Raw genomic sequence first — 17,531 nt, forward strand, 5'->3', positions numbered from 1 at the left:
AGCACCCCCAGGGACACAGCCTTGGGGGGACCTTGCCGGGCTGGGACAGCCAGGAGGATGCAGGAGGCAGGGAGAGGATGCTCCAGCTGCATCAAGGGCTGCCAGATGTGCATCCAAACCCAAACCCACAGACATTTAGGACCTGTTTGTTTCTCTGTTGTCTTCCCCAGCCCCCCCAAAGAGTTTGAGAAGTAATTGCGTTGTAAATTGGACTGCAAATATTGGAGGAGGAAATTGCCTCTCCTGACAGGTTCGCTGTATTCGGAGACTCCATCAGAGCTTCTGGGTCTGTTTATCTGCAGCGCAATTATTTTTTATTGCACTGGCACAGAGCATGGACATGTATGCATAAAACATGCAGTAAATAAATATTTCAAGGGTAAATCTCTCTAATATATTAGAATATCAAAGAGATGATGAAAAAGCTTAAGGCAGTGGCATTCAGTGGCATCCATCATTTGGATTCAGTGAGCCTTGAGATACCTTTGCTACCTTGGAAAATCCCTTTTCCAGATGAGACTGACAGAGGCTCTCTGCAGTATTTTTTTCTCTGTGTCTGAGCAGTAAAATCAGTTTATTACGTGGTGATTTTTCCAGAATTTCTCCAATGCCTTTGAGAATTCAAGCCTCAGTGCTTGTTTCCTGCTTTTCCAGAGGCAGCAGTGGAAATAGATACAAGACATTATCAGGTAAAAGTCTTCTCAAGCAACACCCTGTGAATCTGTTGTAGGGAATTGCTTTCCAAACAGAGTCTTTAGGATTAGATTAACCACCCAGTTTTCTTTAAAAACCCCTTAAAACTCACACCTGCATGCCCTGAAATAAAACAGAAGGCAGGAAATAGATCATGGAAAAAAAAAATTACCAACTAGAAGCAGCACACTCCCATAAATTCTGAATGAACAGAAGAGCAAACAGCTAAAAAAATTGAATTAAGGTCTGGGAAGGAAGCAGTGCTGCCCCTGCAGCCCAGAGGGGATCCGTGCTGGGCTGACTCATCCTTCCCTCCACAAAAACCTCTCATTCATCCACCTGCTCTGCCCTTTTGGGGTCATCCACCACCTTCTCCTCATCTATCCTGGCCCCTTCACACTGCTCTCAGTCAGGCCTCACCATGGGAAAAAAACAGCCCCAAACCAACAAAAAAATGTCAGAGAAATGCAAGTTTCTGCCAGGACCCTTTAATGCCAAGGGCTGAGGTGGAGGGGTGTCCCTACAGCATCAACTCCAAGCCAAGGCTGTCCCAGGATCTTGGGGACAGATGGGGACAGGCAGCAGCAGCAGGAGCTGCTGGATAAGGGGGGGTCTCCAGGAGAAAGGGGGAACCTCCTTTCTGTGCCCCCACACAGGAGGTTCCCCATCCCCTGCTGCAGATCCAGGGCTGAAATCCCATTTTTCCCTTCTTTCCACAACCCTCTCTATTTAATTAAGAGCCTGGAGAATCAAACTCCAACATTTCAGAGAGCAAGGTCACATCCAGAGCACCGTGCCCAACATCTGCTTTCCTGGTAATTGGCTCAGAGTGGCAATTTGTCAATGGTTGGAAAATAACGAGCTTCCCATTTGTGTTCCAGCCATCCAAACTTGCAGATAAGGACAGGAGCTGAGGCTGTTGGATGTCAGCTTCTCTCTGGATACAAAACTGCCTGAGCTGGTGCCCTGTCTCCCACCCCAGAGCAGTGCTGCCCATCAGTACAGAGGTTAAGCAACTTGTTTTTTGAAGTCTGGCTGCGCTCAGACTCTCAAGATGTTGAAATGCCACGTTTTTAAATATCAGCTGTCACAATGACAAGGATAATTATGGTTCTTTTGGCCCTGTTAGCAATACTAAGTTACAGTGTTTTTAAAGGTATTGAGATCTCCACACAGAACTCAAAAAAAATAAAAATTTCTAAGTATTACCAGAATAGCCAAAATGTTTTGTTCTGAGTGTTTATCTTGTGAAAAACTCTTATGGAAGTTCTGCCATTTACCCTGAAAATCTGCAGACAGCAGTCAAACTGAATTGCTCTCCATAAATTATTGAGGCTTTGGGCTTTATTTTTAGGTGAAAAGTTTGAAAGAAAGAAAAGTTTTTAGGATCTCCCAGGAGATTTAGGCTGGAAAAGATTCAAGATCATCCTGTGCCCCATCCCCAGCTTGTCCCCAGCCCAGAGCTCTGAGTGCCACCTCCAGGGATTGGATCCAACTCTCCCTGGGCAGTTCCAGTGCCTGATCCCCCTTTCCATGGGGAAATTCCTGCTGCTGTCCACCCTGAGCCTCCCCTGGCCCAGCCTGAGGCCATTCCCTCTCCTCCTGTCCCTGGGAGCAGAGGAAATCTCTGCTGGAACAACCCCTGTGCTCCTCCCTCTGCCACAGCTCAGTCCCACCTGTGGACACATTCGAGGTGTCTTTACCTCAAGGAAGGAACAGAAGCACACCAGGCCAGTGCTGCCAGCAGAGCTGTGCACAGAACAACCTCACCATAAACCTCATCCCATCCCAAATTTCTCTGCCCTCACCAGGATTCTCTCCAAAACCAGCCACAGGGAGAGATTTATTGCTCTGCCCTTCCAAGCAGGTCCATCTTTACCCTCTGGCAGCTGAGGATAACCAAAAGCACAGCAGAGACTTCCAGCAGTGCCACTCTCCAGCTCGTACCTGTCCAGGGAGATGCAGCAGAGGTGCAGGATGGATGCTGTGGTGAGCAGCACATCCAGGGATGTCCGCACCAGGCAGAACATCTCTCCATAGATCCAGTTATCCTGAACCAGCTCGATGGCTCCAAAGGGCATCACCAGCACTGACACCAGCAGGTCAGCAAAGGCCAGGGAAACAATGAAATAGTTGGTCTTGATTTTCCTGCAAGGCAGATCACAAAATGAGGCTGGGTTTGGTGCAGCAGCTTCCACACGTGGACAGAGATTTCAGCCTGAGGTTGGGTTTAATCTGCCCCATCACACTAAAAGCTCCTCTCTAGCACACTCCTCACTTTGTATGGTCACCCCCCTGATTTTTAAAGCTAAATAAATGTATAAATACATTTTCCTGGCCTAAATACATCTTTCTGCTCACCCAGAGGATGCAAATGGATGTTCACAGGCCTCTGCATGTGCCTCAGCCTCACAGCTTGCACTGGAGACTCTGAGGTGCAGGAGGGGATTTTATTTTAACTTGTAAATGGAGAAAATCCTTCCAGAAAGCACTGAGAATAATCTAGACTGAAGCTGTAATTTTAACTTGAAGAGTACTTTTTAAATCACAACAATAAAATAGAATTAAATCCATTAAAAATCCCACGCAGCACATGAATAGAGGCTGTTAAATCTCTCTCCCTGCTCCTAAGGCTGGGCTGACAATTCCCAGGGTTAGCAGCAGCAGCCCTGAGACAGGAATTGTGACCCCCTCAAATCACGGGCAGAGTTTGCCAAGTTGTGCTGCTGCTGCACAGTCACAACCAGCCCTCGGTCTGTGCGGTGATGATGAGCTCATTGGGAAATTCCAGATGGAAAAGGGGCAGAGGCCAACCTGTTTCTCCAGGGAATTGCTGCTTAGCTGCACTTCCCACTGATTTGTCTGGTTCTCTAGGCTGAGAATGCGAAAAAGACGAGGATGGGAATTACAGCGGTGCCAGCGCTGCGGGGTGAGCCGAGGGCAGAGGGGTCTGCAAGGCAGGGACACCTCCCTCAGCTCCTCGGGACTGGGTTTGTCCCCCTGGGGCCACCTGGGTGGGCTCACCTGAGCTGCCTGTCCCGGCACACGGCCACCATGACCAGCAGGTTGCCCAGGATGGCCATCAGGATGACGGCGGAGACGAAGGAGAGCAGCACGATCTTCCCCGCGACGCCGAAGCCCTCACTGGAACTGGGAGGGAGCACGAGGACACCGGGGAGACAAAAGGAGAGGAGCTGCAGTGGCCCTGGGAGGGGTGGCCCAGCACTGGTGGTGCCGACAGCAGCCACTCCCCTGCCTGCCACTCACCACAACCCTTTCCATCCACGGCCATTCCCATTCCCATGGCCATTCCCATTCCCATGGCCATTCCCATTCCCATTCCCTTTCCCTTTCCCTTTCCCATGGCCACTCCCATTCCCATTCCATTGCCATTGCCATTGCCAAGGCCATTCCCGTTCCCATTCCTTTTCCCATTCCCATTCCCTTTCCCATTCCCATTCCCTTTCCCTTTCCCGTTCCCATTCCCATTCTCGTTCCCATTCCCTTTCCCATTCCCATTCCCATTCCCTTTCCCATTCCCATTCTCGTTCCCATTCCCATTCCCTTTCCCATTCCCATTCCCATCCCCTTTCCCATTCCCATTCCCTTTCCCATTCCCATTCCCATTCCCGTTCCCATTCCCGTTCCCATTCCCATTCCCTTTCCCATTCCCATTCCCATTCCCATTCCCTTTCCCATTCCCATTCCCATTCTCGTTCCCATTCCCATTCCCTTTCCCATTCCCATTCCCATTCCCTTTCCCATTCCCATTCCCATTCCCATTCTCGTTCCCATTCCCTTTCCCATTCCCATTCCCGTTCCCATTCCCATTCCCATTCCCATTCCCATTCCCATTCCCATTCCCATTCCCTTTCCCATTCCCATTCCCATTCCCATTCCCTTTCCCATTCCCGTTCCCGTTCCCATTCCCATTCCCATTCCCATTCCCATTCCCATTCCCATTCCCATTCCCTTTCCCACCCCAGCCAGCAGCACCCCCAGCTGCCCAGCGCAGGATGAGCCCCCACACCCCGCAGAAGCCATTTAGGAGCTGCCCTCAGCTGTTCCTGACAGTCCAGCTCAGAGCTCCTGAGTTCCCATTCTCTTTTCACACAAATAAATAACGTTATTTTCCATGCAGAAGCATTTTGTTGTTTGTTGGGGGTTTTTTTTCCTGTCGTTTTCCCATTTTTTTCCCAAGGTTTTAGTATCATAAAATCATAAAAGGGTTTGGGTTGGAAAGGATCTTAAAAACTCTTCTCATTCCACACCTTCCACTATCCCAGGCTGCTCCAGGTCCCGTCCAACCTGGCCTTGGACACTCCCAGGGATGGGGCAGCCACAGCTGCTCTGGGAATTCCATCCCAGCCCCTCCCCACCCTCCCAGGGAAGGATTTTTTCATACCTGTAACCTCAATTTCCCCTTTTTCAGTTTGAACCCATCGCTCTTTGTCTGTCACTACAGTTCCTGATGTGATGTGACAAGGACTAATGGGTTCAAGCTTTCCTCAAGACAAGCATTTTACATCTTGAATTTTGAAATCTACATAATGTTTTGCCTTTTCCTCTCTTCCCTTCACTCTGTGCTACAAAACACAAAATAGTCTGGCTTTCTTTTTCTTTTTTTACTTAGTAATTTTTCCAGAGTTAGGGAAAGGGAATTTTTTTTTTTCCATGTGTCCAATTTCCCCCTACTCTGAGATCAATAATTTCTTTAAGTTAATGAAGAGAAAGAAGAGACAAAGGAAGAATAACACAAAACCTCCAAACACAGTGTCAGCCATATTTTAAATCTGCATTTCTACAAATAATTTGCTGTTTCAAATAAAATCTTTTGTTTTTCTTTTTTTTTTTCAGAGCTTGCAAAGCAGGAAGGTAACACCCAGCATGCAATAAATTCCTTATAAACCTGGTTTTATTACAAAATTTTGAGTTCTTTTTCCTCTAAAGCTATTTCTAATGATATATCCTGAATAAAGTGCATCCCAAACCTTCACCTGCTTGTGTGACTTTACATTACACAGGTGAGAACGGGGGTTTTACTTCTTATCAAGTTTGGCTGGAGAAAAACTGGCATTAAAAGCATCACTCAACACTAATTCAGCAGGGAAATTTCTCCTCATCCCACAGAGCTGGTGTTGGACACCCAGGATTAATGCTGTGAGGTTGCTCAGGTAATTGAAAAATGGAACTGTTATTCTGTTTTACCTTGACTGACTCTGGGGTCACTTTTTATTTACTAAATGACATCCCAAGCTTTTTACACTTTATCCCACAGAGTTCTCCCAATTTGGAGAAAAGCTAAAAAAGATCAGAAACTTCTGGCACATGGAGATTTTGAGTTTTACTTGTTCAAAGAAGCTCTGGAAACACCAAAGGAGCGCAGCCCTGAACCAGATCTCTCCAGATATCACCTGGGTTTGATTTTTTTTCACCTTCAGGAGTTTCAAATCCACATTTCCCACCCTGTGCATCACAGACAGCCCTGCCCTGGACAGAAGTGGTCACCAACCAAGCTCTAAGCAGAGCCCAGCAGGGCAGGAACTGCCCCTGGCACAGTTGTGAGAGGAACTTTTGCTCTGAAATCAGTTTTGGGAGTGTTTCTCTCGTGCCATTTTGCACTGCTCCCCTGGGGAACATTAAACCTCACTGGGGTGCAGGAGGGATTTCATCTGGGCTGCTCCTGCCTTTGGAATAATCCATCATCAAGCAGGAATACATGTTAATTATTCAGTTTTAGTAATTCCAAGTTGTTAATAATGGAAGAAGTGGATATTGCTGTAAATTAAAATCAATGGTTTGCATAACATCTTTTATCAAATCGGAGTGCTCTGGCTTCCAAGCTTGCTCCCCTCTTTAATAAAGCAGAGATTGATGGGTTTGCTATTATGAGGAAATGAGATTCAGGCAAAATGATTGCTGGTTAGCAGGAATATAGAAATCACTTAAGGAAAAAGGTGAAATACTGATGGGGAATGAATGCTTAAAACCCACATATGGACATATTTAAAAAGCTCTTCTACACAGTCATTAACGTGAAAGTAAAAAGAAGGGTAATTACTTTTTCAAGCTCAATTTTCACTTTCCTGTAAACACCCCAACTTTTCTAAATGAACTCGAGTGCTTTTGCATATTTTATGTGGCAGTTAAAGAGCACAGATCAGTCATGGGGGTCAGAGCACGCACATTCCCTGGTTCTCATTCCACATCACAGCAGCACAGAGGGGAAAATCCCTGCCAACAGCTCCGTGCTGAGAGCGCAGAGAGGAGAGAGAAATAATTCCAGCCTTGGGGGGCAGAGGAGCAGAGCTGGTACAAGGATGGCCCATTCTGGACTGGAAGGGATAACTCTGCCTCCCCAGGGAACCCAGAGCATCCCCAGGCACCGCAGGGAACATTCCCCAACAAGGGATGTGCACAAACCTCGCTTGAGGAGATGAAAAGCTCAGAATAGTGGGAGCCTAGGAAAGAGTTTTATTGGTTTAACCGTGCCCTCGGTTGTGGGGAATACAGGGAAGAGTTGATTTGTTTCCAGCCAGGGCTTTTCCCTCTGTAACTCCACATCTCATAACCACAAATAAGCTGTCATTGGCCTCTCCTCTCTCCTGTTTCCCTGATTAGTCCTGGGCATAAAAAGAATCGTTAGGTCTTAAGCAGCTAAAAATCAAGATAAGCTATTTTATGAGTAAACGTGATAATGCGTCTCAGTACAGAAACATGACAATAGGGAAGTGATGATTTGATCTCTGCCTTTCCAGCTGTTACCATATCCTTTTCTAAAATATTAATCAGAAGTCAGCATTAATCCAGAAGCATTTAATTTCCTTTAATGCCTTTAAATGCTACACTGCTTCACTTCAGCCCGTGCAGATGGCAGGATAACTCCGAGCTGATTCCAGTCAATTACATCCTTCACTTCTGCTTTAGAAACAGATTGAAATTAATTAAAGTATTGAAAAGCCGGGAATAAACAGCATTCCACGTATCAAAATAACTTGGTCATGTGATTCATTTATTTGAGTGTTTTTTGGGGGAAAAAAAATAAATAAATAAAATCAATTGTGGTGGTGGGGTGTGAGGGAAGGGATGAGGTTTTTCTCCTTTTCTGCTGGTTTGAAACAAAATTCCTGATACCATCACCAGCCCTGCACCTCTGCTCCGTGAATCTCCCGGAGGCTGAGAGCTGCAGCTTCAGAGAAGTGTTTGAAGCAGCTGATAACACTGATTAAAACCAATTGTGTCAAGATGAAGCAAAGAAGACAGGCTATTTAAATGTTTTCAAAATTGCCGTGTGTGGGCTGGCACCGTCAATCCCTGAGTGCTGGGGTTTGGGAACGGGGACCTGCTGGAGCTGCCAGACACGGGGGGACCTCGGGAGACTCCAGGCCCTGTGGCTGAATCTTGGAATCTCCTGAGCTGGATGGGACCCACAGGATCATCCAGGGCAGCTCCTGGCCCTGCACAGACCCCAAACAATCCCAGCTCCATCCCTGGAGCGCTGTCCAAGCTCTCCTGGAGCTCTGGCAGCCTCGGGGCCGGGACCATTCCCTGGGGAGCCTGGGCAGTGCCAGCACCCTCTGGGGGAAGAACCTTTCCCAAAATCCAAGCCAAACCTCCCCTGGCCCAGCTCCAGCCCTTCCCTGGCTGCTGTCCCTGTCCCAGGAGCTGCAAACCCTGAAAAATCCCCCCTTGGCCTCCTCCAGCTGAACAATCCCAGCGCCCTCAGCTGCTCCTTCATGGCCCCTCCAGACCCTTCCCATCCCCGTGTCCCTCTTGGGAGGCTCTCCCAAGCTTTAGAGAGATTTTTTTTTTCCATTTTGGTGCCCAGGGCTGGAGGGAGCAGGGCCAGGCTCTCACACGGTGCCAAACCCAGGAATCTGTGAGCTCTCTGTGCTCCTGCAGCCTCCTCAGCCAGCAGCAGCAGAACCTCGGGCCTTGGCTCAGTGGAAATCGGGGCTGAAAGCTCATCCAGGACAAGGAGATGCTTTATCGTGGTCTGAGACAGAGAGTTTGCACTTGGGGAATGAGGGAGGAAATAAAGCCAGCCCTGGCGAGCTCTGGGCTCTGCCTGAGCCCTGGGGGCTCTCCTTGCAGGGAATGAAGTGGCCCAGACACCTCTGTCTGCTCCTGCAGGACGGGACACAGCCCTGGCTCTGCTCTTTGCCAGGCAGCAGATCAAGAGTTACATAATTTACACCCACACACGAGCAGATAGCGCTGCAGGGCTGATGTATGTGAGCACCATCCTCAAAACCCATTAGACTGTCACCTAAAATATAAGCTAAAATTAACTTCTGAAATCAGCGTGAGATTAAGATCTCAGTATTTACACGGAGCAAAGGCAGCTGCTGCAAAATACTTTGTTTTGCATCCTCTAACAAGTTCCACAGGAGAGCCCTTGTGCCACCCAAGTCTGACACATCCACCTGGGCTCTGCAGCACCTTGGATTAGTCTTTTTTCCTTATTAGATATTTGCAAGCCTTCAAACTTGAAGCCAGCTGTCCCCTTCACGTGCTGAACGCTCCCCTTTTGTTTTCACACCAACTCAACACTTTGGGATATGCAGCAGAATGAGGATGTGGAGCTGCTGCAGAGAGCCCAGAGGAAGCACCAGGATGCTCAGAGGGATGGAGCAGCTCTGCTGGGAGAGCTGGGATTCTGTGCAGAGGATCTTAATGGAATCACCAAACGCTCCGCAACAATGAAAAAACCCAAACCTCTGATTTAGGCAGGGATTTAGACACACTACACAGAGCAGCAGAGACGTTGTAACAATCATTTCTGCTTTGTAAATGCTGAATAAAACCAAAGATCAAACATGCTTTTCATCAGAATCTCTTGATCAGTTCCTAATTAGAATTGCTCCTCCAAAGCGAGTCCACGGCCTCCACCAAACACAGCAGTTTAAAGTGAGCAGAGGATGATGAAAGAAGCAGGAGACCAATCCTGACTTTTGGTGTGTATTCCATAATCATAATGTGATTATCTGCCTATTTCCTAGGTGGCTCTTGCCTCTCTCCTGTCGCACACACGGCTGAATGTTCAACAACAAACCCCACGGAGCTGTGCTCAGGGGAGCTGGGGGAATAAAGCACCTCATTTCCAATATTCTCAATAATTGCCTTTAATTTCCCTTCCATATTCTCCAAGTGCTGAAAGCAGAGTCCAGGGTGTACTTCTGCACAAGAATGTTTGTAATTTGGCTACTGTATAGAATAATTTTACCTCACAGAGATATCACACACATATGCAACTCGAGCTTTAGCTCACTTTAGAAACAGGGAGGGACTGGATGCAGGTCCATGACACAGAGTGGGAAAATAAAGGTTTAGGCCCATACCAAACATACTCTGAGTGCCCAGATTTCTCACAGAATTGAGAAATTGAGAATTATTGCCTCCTGCAATACCAGGAGCAGAACTGGGGTGCACAGGGCTCAGAACTCTTCAGGAGTTGTGCTGCTGCCTCTGGGCTCAAAGCATTTAATGCCCTGTCTTATTATAACTTTTCCTGTAAAAATTCCCCCAAAATAAGCACTTGCCTGTGCCCAGAAATTTGTTACCTCTTAATCAAAACCCCCTCAGGCAGTTCTTAGTCATTCTCAGCATTCTCATTCTGACTTCTCTTTCTCAAACCTTTCTTCCCATCTTTGCCCAAAACCTGGGACTTGCAAGATGTTCAAATCAGCAACCATGAAGTTCCTGCTCTGCTTTTTCAAACAGTATCTTAGTCAGGAAAATATTGTTAAATGAGAGGCATTTAGTCAAGACCCTTGGAAAGGTCTTGGCATCAGGCTGGGTATTAAAATATCCAGGCTGTGCCCTTCTCCCACTGCCTGTTTACACAAATACAGCTATTGGCTGTCTAACTTCTAATATTTCCTGGAGAGTTTCCCAGTTTCAAGCCTCCAGAGGAACGAAAAAGTTCCTTGCAGTTACCTCTGCTAATGGAAGACTTGGCACAGACATAAAACATTGATTTCTAGAATACATTTTGACACCCCCCCTCCAAGCCACACAAAAGCAGTTCCCAGGTAATTTTGAGCTTTACTATGAAAACCAAAGTTTGGTAAAGATAATTCCAGTGGTGGCAGCCAGAAACCTTCCAGCCCCTGAGGTTGGCCAGCTCATTTTTATGGCCCTCACTCTGTGGAGGCTCCAGACAGGTGTCCTCTCTAGGCAAGGACACGGAATGTCCTTGATTCAAGAGCAGAGTACTTAAATTCCTTGTTTTATTTAAACCTCCTTCTACATCCCCAGCTAAGTGCATGTTCTGAATACTCTCCACAAAGCCCTCATCACATTTCTCACTTCAGATAAACAAGAGAGGAGGTCAAGGTGTTTTGAGGATGGGAAGTGCAAGCTCTCAGCTCAGATGGAAGCCAGATGCCACCCAGCAGTCAGAACCAGCACATTTCTCCAGCCTGGGAAGCTCTGGGTGTGTTTGTTAATTGTGTTTAATTGTGGCTAAAAGCAGGGACTTGCTCATCTGCACAAGTCTCTGATTCCTGGAAATATCCACTCCTGGGGAAGAGGGCAATGCAAACGTGGGGACAAAGGGAATTTTTCCAGCCTGGTGCTGAGGGCCAGCCCTGGAAAGTCAAGGAAGGTGTTGTGGAAAGCCCGTCACTGCAGCTGTCCTGGGCAAAAGCTGCCAATAAGGTCCAGCCCATTTTTGCCAAGCCCTGGAGCCAGCCCTGCCCCAGGATATCCTGGTTTTTAGGGTGGTTTTCACATCCTTCCACAGCCTTTTCCAGATCTCCACTTACTGCCCCTCTGTGCAGAGACATCGGTGCTAAAAACGCAAGACATCAAAAAGTTCATTTTCATGGCCCAGCTTTCAGCCCAGGGAAGTTTCATGTGCAGAGATTGCTCTAATGAGAGCAAATGAAACCTCACAGAGGTGTGTGCTGGCCTGACCTCCCGGTGGGGCTGAGCACAGACACAGGAGCTGCCCCTCTGCACCTCCAGCTTTATTTACAGAGCCTGTGTGCCTGCCCTGCTCCACAGCTGCCATCGCAGAGCACACTATTAATTTGCAGAACCTGGAGCCAGGCTTAAAAACTCCATTAATTAAGTGTTGGCGGAGGTGTTTGGAAAGATGTTCCCATAAATATAGTGCTTTAAAGTGTTTCCCTAGAAACTGAGAAAAGAGTTGAACAATATGAAAAATACCCAGGCTGATGACTCCCCCATGGAGCAGTGGCTGGGCTGGAGGGAGCATTTAGGAAAGAGAACTTTTCTCCCAAGGTTTTTCTGGCTACTGGAAATTTTTGGCTGGAAGCACAAAATGTAAAAGTGAACCTGTTAATCATTCCTTGCCTCCCTGCGCCCTCCTGCTTTGCCCTGGTGTTGGCAGGTGGGGAATGCTCTGTGAACTCTGTGGCTGCAGATTCAGAAGCGCCCCAGGTGTTTGAGTGCTCCCAGTTTGTGGATTCCTCCCAAAGTGTTCCTGCTGTGCCCAACCACCTCAGCACCTCCAGCCACGGGGAGGAAAAACCTGCCAAACCCCACAGCCTCTTGCAACTGGCTCCTTACAACATTTCATGGAATCACTGAGGTTGGAAAAGCCTTCCCAGGCCATCAAGTCCAAGATGATGCCCACCTTGTCCCCAGCCCAGAGCTCTGAGTGTCCTTCCTGGGACACCTCCAGGGATGGGATCCAACCCTCCCGGGGCAGTTCCAGTGCCTGATCCCCCTTTCCATGGGGAAATTCCTGCTGCTGTCCACCCTGAGCCTCCCCTGGCCCAGCCTGAGGCCGTTCCCTCTCCTCCTGTCCCTGTTCCCTGGGAGCAGAGCCCGACCCCCCCGGCTGTCCCCTCCTGCCAGGGACTTGTGCAGAGCCACAAGGGCCCCCTGAGCTCCTTTTCTCCAGGCTGAACCCCTTTCCAACTCCCTCAGCTGCTCCAGCCCCTTCCCCAGCCTGGGGGACCATGTGAAGAAGACAGAGTTTGGCAGAAAATCTTCTCAATCGGTTCATTTATCTGTGCAGAAATGCAAGAGCAAATCCCTTTCTGGATGGATGCTGCTGATATTACAGAAGGATTAGAGTTGATCTTCCCTTGGAAAGGGAATGAGGAAGAGAGCTCCAGGCTGATTGTGGCCTGTTAAATGACATTTTATAGCCTGTTATTTCTCACCTAAACAGAAATGTGATCAAAGGACTTGAGGTAAACAATGATTTAATGACTCCAAGTGTAGGACCTGGGGAGGTTTTGAAAAGAGCTTGTGTACACAAGAATAAACACCTCTATTGCAGCCTGCTGGAGGCTCCTAAGTTGTTTGCTTTCCATGAATCCCCACTGCCAGGGCACTCGGAGCACACCAACTCTTCCCAAACTCCTGCCATCTCCTACACTTTGGGTCATTTTGGTGCCTGTTTGGTTCCAACCACTCAGCCCAGCTCTTGTCCTCCTCACGAGTGGCTGGCAGAGTCCTGAGCAAGGGGGGATGAGGGCACAGTCCAGCTCCTCTCCTAGGACATCCCTGGAGCTCCAGGGATGGCTCTTTGGGTCCCTCTCTCCGTGACTCACTCCTGTTTCTCCCAGCTTTGGATGAGGAGAGGAGACTCAGGACATTCCCTGCCTCCTCCTGCCCGTGCACAGCACCAGGAACCAGAGTCACCAACACCCCCAGTTCTGGTGCCCACAGGGAACAGGAGCACAGCAAACCCCAGGATCTGGGACTCACCAAACACACAATTCCTTCCCAAGGAGAGGTCCTTGTCAGGTTTGTCAGGACCAGCGTTTCCCGTGCCTCTGTAGCAGCACTTTGGGTTAAAAAATGGGATTTTTCCTTTGCTTCAAAACAACCACAACCAATCCAACCGATTTGATTCCTTTTTTCCTCACCTTGCTGCTCATTCCTCAAAGTCAAGATAAGATTAATGAGCCACACACAGAGCTGCTGGAGGGCTCTGCACTTTTCAAGCCACAAAAACACCTTCAGCAACAAAAGGAGAAAACTAAAGCTGATAAAGCCAAGTTTGGAAGCACTTAACATCAATCTAAAATTCAGCTGGTTTAGGGGCTCTGCTTAAAAATAAAGAGCAATTACTGCTGTGGCAAACTGAAATAACACATTGTTTTTCCGCGGTTGATTTAGCAAAGGGAAATCTGCCTTCACCAGCAGCTACAATTAAAAGGGTTTTATAAAAGCTGTTTAACTGCACTAAAGGTGGGTTTTGTTCTTTTTTCCCACCTGTTTATCCAGACTGTAACAACCTGTCCCCCACACCTGAGGAAGCAAAAACCCTTTATGGAGTGTGAAGTACTCAGGACAATATCCCAAAATCTGCCTGGAGCACAAGTGTGGGATCAATATCTCGCATGTGTGGGAAACCCCACTGTGAAAAACCAGTGTCCATAAAGGAGACAGAGGAGTCCTGCAATCTTATTTAAATAAAAAGAGAGAGTCCACTGGGGAATACCCTGAGGGGTTTCTCAAAATTCGTTTTATCCTAAACTCCCGTTGGTTCTGCAATACACTTTGTGCTGATCCTTTTATCTATTCCCTAAAGTTCAGGAGTCAAACTTGTCTGTCCTCTGTAACAACCTTGCTCCTGAGGCTGGTGGGGTCATTAAGAGCCATTTCAAAGCCATTAATTAACAGCCCTGCCCTCACCTATGGAATTGTTTGTAAACACTTTAGCACACATCTTCCCCTGTGGAGAATTAAGGAGATTTTCCAAGGGAAATATCAGCCCAGGAAAATCAGGGGCTGGCTTTGAGCAAAGCTCAGATTCTCAGTCCAGCGCCATTTCCCAGCTGGGAGCAATGGGTGGACAGAAGAAAAAGAAAGGTGAGGGGAAAAAAAGGTGGGGGGGAAAAAAGGGAGGGAAAGAAGTGGAAGAAAAGGGGGTGGAGGGAAAAAGGTAGGGAAAAATGGGGGGGAAAAGGGCAGGAAAAAAAGGCGGGAAAAAAGTGGGCGGGGAGAAAGTGGTGAAAGGGCGGGAAAAAAAGGCGGGAAAGCCCACGTAAGGGAAAGGCGGGAAAAGGGGACAGGGAACAAAAGGAGGCAGGGGAAAAAAGGGGTAGGAAAAAGGTGAGAAAAACAAGTAGGGAAAAGGGGCAGAGGGAAAAGGAGAGGGAAAATAAGGCAAAAATGCCATGCAGAGCTGGTGTAGATAAGAGTCACCTGTGCTCCAAAAAGCTAAGAGAGTGAGATTTAATTGCCATGACATAAGAAGGGGCTGTCACACCAACAGAAGCATTCCTGGCAACTGGGAATGCTCTGCAGGAGATGATGGGGGTCTCACCCAAAGCCCAGGAAGGTTTTCAAACTCTTTCAAAGGCACGGCACGATTGTGACTGGTAAGAGCCCAAGAGAGGCAGAGTTTGGCCTCTCTGGATTGCTGTAACCAATTTGAGGTTTTCATTTTAAACCACTTGACAGGATCTCATTAACCTACTGCCTGTAATAAATGTACCCAATAACAATCGCCAAGTCGCATGAAATTAAAAAATCCAATAAAATATAAATAGGAAATACTCGCGGGTCATTTAGTTTTCTACTCTGGAATTAGAGAAAATGAGGTCTGCCACCTCCCTCAGGCTGTGATGAATGCAAGTTCCAAACTGAACTGTCAAAAATTTCCAGGAATGTCTCCTCAACATCACATTGCAACCTTTTCAAAATTCGTAACATTTTCAACTGAAAAGGAATCCTTGACTCGTCTAGGCCACATTTGACACTTATCCAAATACCAGAGTGATGCCACGTCCTCAGAGAAGCTCCAGGAGCCCTCAAACCAGGCCCTGCTGCATGAGGAGAGACTTTTATCTGCAGGCAAAGAGAAAATGCCACCCTGCAGCCTGGCAGACGCTCTGCAGGGTCACTGCCTCACCACAGCTCAGGGGCTGCAGGAGCAGAGTCCTTCCTCCTACCTCACATTCACATCAAGTTCTTCCATCACAGGCAACAGGCACAGGCAGCTGAGAGTTCAATGTCCATAGAAGAGACCTCATCCTGCAGTGGAGACAGAAATACAGGCATTCGTTCCAGGATCTCCCATAAATGCAGATTTACCCCACTGGAGGATCCAAGCCAGGTGCCCTCGGAGTTTTGGCCACCTGAGCACCCACCAGCTCACGTTTGGCTGCTTTAGACCAGCACTTCCAGGTCTTTTTCCATCAGGCAGCTTTCCAGCTCTTCCCCCAGCCTGGGTGTGCCCATTCCAAATTTCCTGCACACCTGCAGGACTCCCCCAGGAACTTCCCAACTTTCAAAGCCACAAAAAGTAGTTTGAATAGAGCCAAGCTGAAGAAAGTTTGCAAAGCCCAGGTGGGAAAACACAAGCAAGAAGGCTTGGTAAATTAGTTTCTGTTTTTACACAAAACTAAAACATTGAGTTACCACTAAATTAAACCAGGTTTCCTGTGACACTCTATTGTGCAGCCTTATGAATACTTAATAGCAGTGCTGTAATTACAAAGAACTAAATGCTTTGCAGCTTGAGTTAAAATAAATGTACTTACTTCCAGCACCACTAAGTGATGTAAATATTAATGGGGTTTTTAACTCTATCAAAATTCCATCCTGACTCCAAAGAAATGAATGTACCATCTTAATAATGTGCTTGTGCATTTGCTGCTGCTAATCCAGTGGAAAAAAATAGGCTCAGTTTCGGAGCACTTGAGGCTGTTGATTACCCCTTGTGTTGTCTCTAGGGAGTCAGGGATAAAGCCACCACCACAGCTCTGTTAATGCCAACCCAGATGCAAATAATGCCATTGTGGATACTTGGCTTCAAAGGAAAATCAGAATAAAACCTCCTCAGCCTTCCCAGACACCGATGCCAGGTTTGCAATGCAAATGAGCCCCCCACTCTCCAGACCTGGCTCAGTCTTTGCCACGAGGAGTAATTCAGGGTGTAGATATGAGACATCATTTTGCAAGGAAGATTTGCTGGAGTCAAAAGGATTTTTTTTTTTTTTTTCTAAAAAGGCAGAGTTTGGCTGAGCCCTGTTTGCAGTTTAAACCTTCAGCTGGTGATTCTTTGGGTGCTCTGGAAAAATTCCTGTTGTGTTTTGCAAAGGAAAGGGTGAGAGGTGTGGAGATTCACCTCTGTGTTCCTAAGACCTGCCCTCCAACTTGAATTTGGAGGAAAAACCCAAAATTCCACTCTCCTGTGCTTCTGCTCTGGAGTTCTTCTATAGGACAAAAAACCTGGTACGGTTTTGCTCTTTGAGATATCAGCATAAAATTAATTCTGATTTCTCCTGCAAAATGGATGGGAAACTTTTCAGTGATTTTGTATGTCAAAATTCCACTGAGGGGGCATCTTTCTTCCTTTGTTCTTCTGGGAAAAAATGTAATTTTTGTGTGGTTTTAGTGAGTTTAGGTTTAGTGTAATTCTAGTGAGGTTATGTAATATCTGCACCATCTTGCTATGATGGAGACTTCTACAATAACTGAAACTTTCTATATAAGAGTAAAAAAAGAACCCCCAAACCAACCCCAAAAAAAACAATTTCTAGAAGGGGAAAAAAAATCTTCACAAACAGAAAAACACCCCCAAAAAACAAAGGCAATCCAGGAACCAGCATGGAAAGCCTGGTGGCACTGGGGGATTCAGGAATGATGGAGCTGCCCTTGGTGGACACTGTCCTGCCCTTCATCTCCACAGGGAAAGGTGAAAACCCAGCGAGGACACGGATGAAAGCATGGATTTAGCTCATTGATTTAAGACATTAACAAAGATTTCAGCAGGGGTTGTCTCCAGGCTCACCTGCTCTCGGTGCCCTGCCCAGTGGAGATGGAAATGTCCCCCCAGATGCCAGCAATGGCCACAGCACCTTCCCTGTGAGCACCAGCTCACTGAGACACTGACACATTCT

General features: G+C 47.4%; 1 protein-coding gene across 3 annotated transcripts in view; it reads right to left on the reverse strand.

The window, feature by feature from the left end:
- HTR4 (5-hydroxytryptamine receptor 4) overlaps nucleotides 1-17,531 on the reverse strand; it is a 66,936-nt gene that overhangs the window by 29,146 nt on the left and 20,259 nt on the right. For all 3 annotated transcript variants that reach the window (XR_015774015.1, XM_088063622.1, XM_088063623.1), the window contains exons 2-4: nucleotides 15,579-15,660; nucleotides 3,718-3,843; nucleotides 2,641-2,841 (exon numbers count right to left, since the gene is read on the reverse strand). Coding sequence is in view for 2 of the 3 variants with exons in the window: in XM_088063622.1 (XP_087919748.1) it covers nucleotides 2,641-2,841; nucleotides 3,718-3,843; nucleotides 15,579-15,604 (353 nt within the window). In the remaining variant the exon portion in view is untranslated. The remainder of the gene's footprint in view (nucleotides 1-2,640; nucleotides 2,842-3,717; nucleotides 3,844-15,578; nucleotides 15,661-17,531) is intronic.

The sequence above is a fragment of the Pseudopodoces humilis genome, chromosome 17 (genome assembly GCF_049639895.1).
Source record: "Pseudopodoces humilis isolate 2021_Gansu_Grassland_sample_001 chromosome 17, ASM4963989v1, whole genome shotgun sequence".
Classification (NCBI taxonomy): Eukaryota; Metazoa; Chordata; class Aves; order Passeriformes; family Paridae; genus Pseudopodoces; species Pseudopodoces humilis.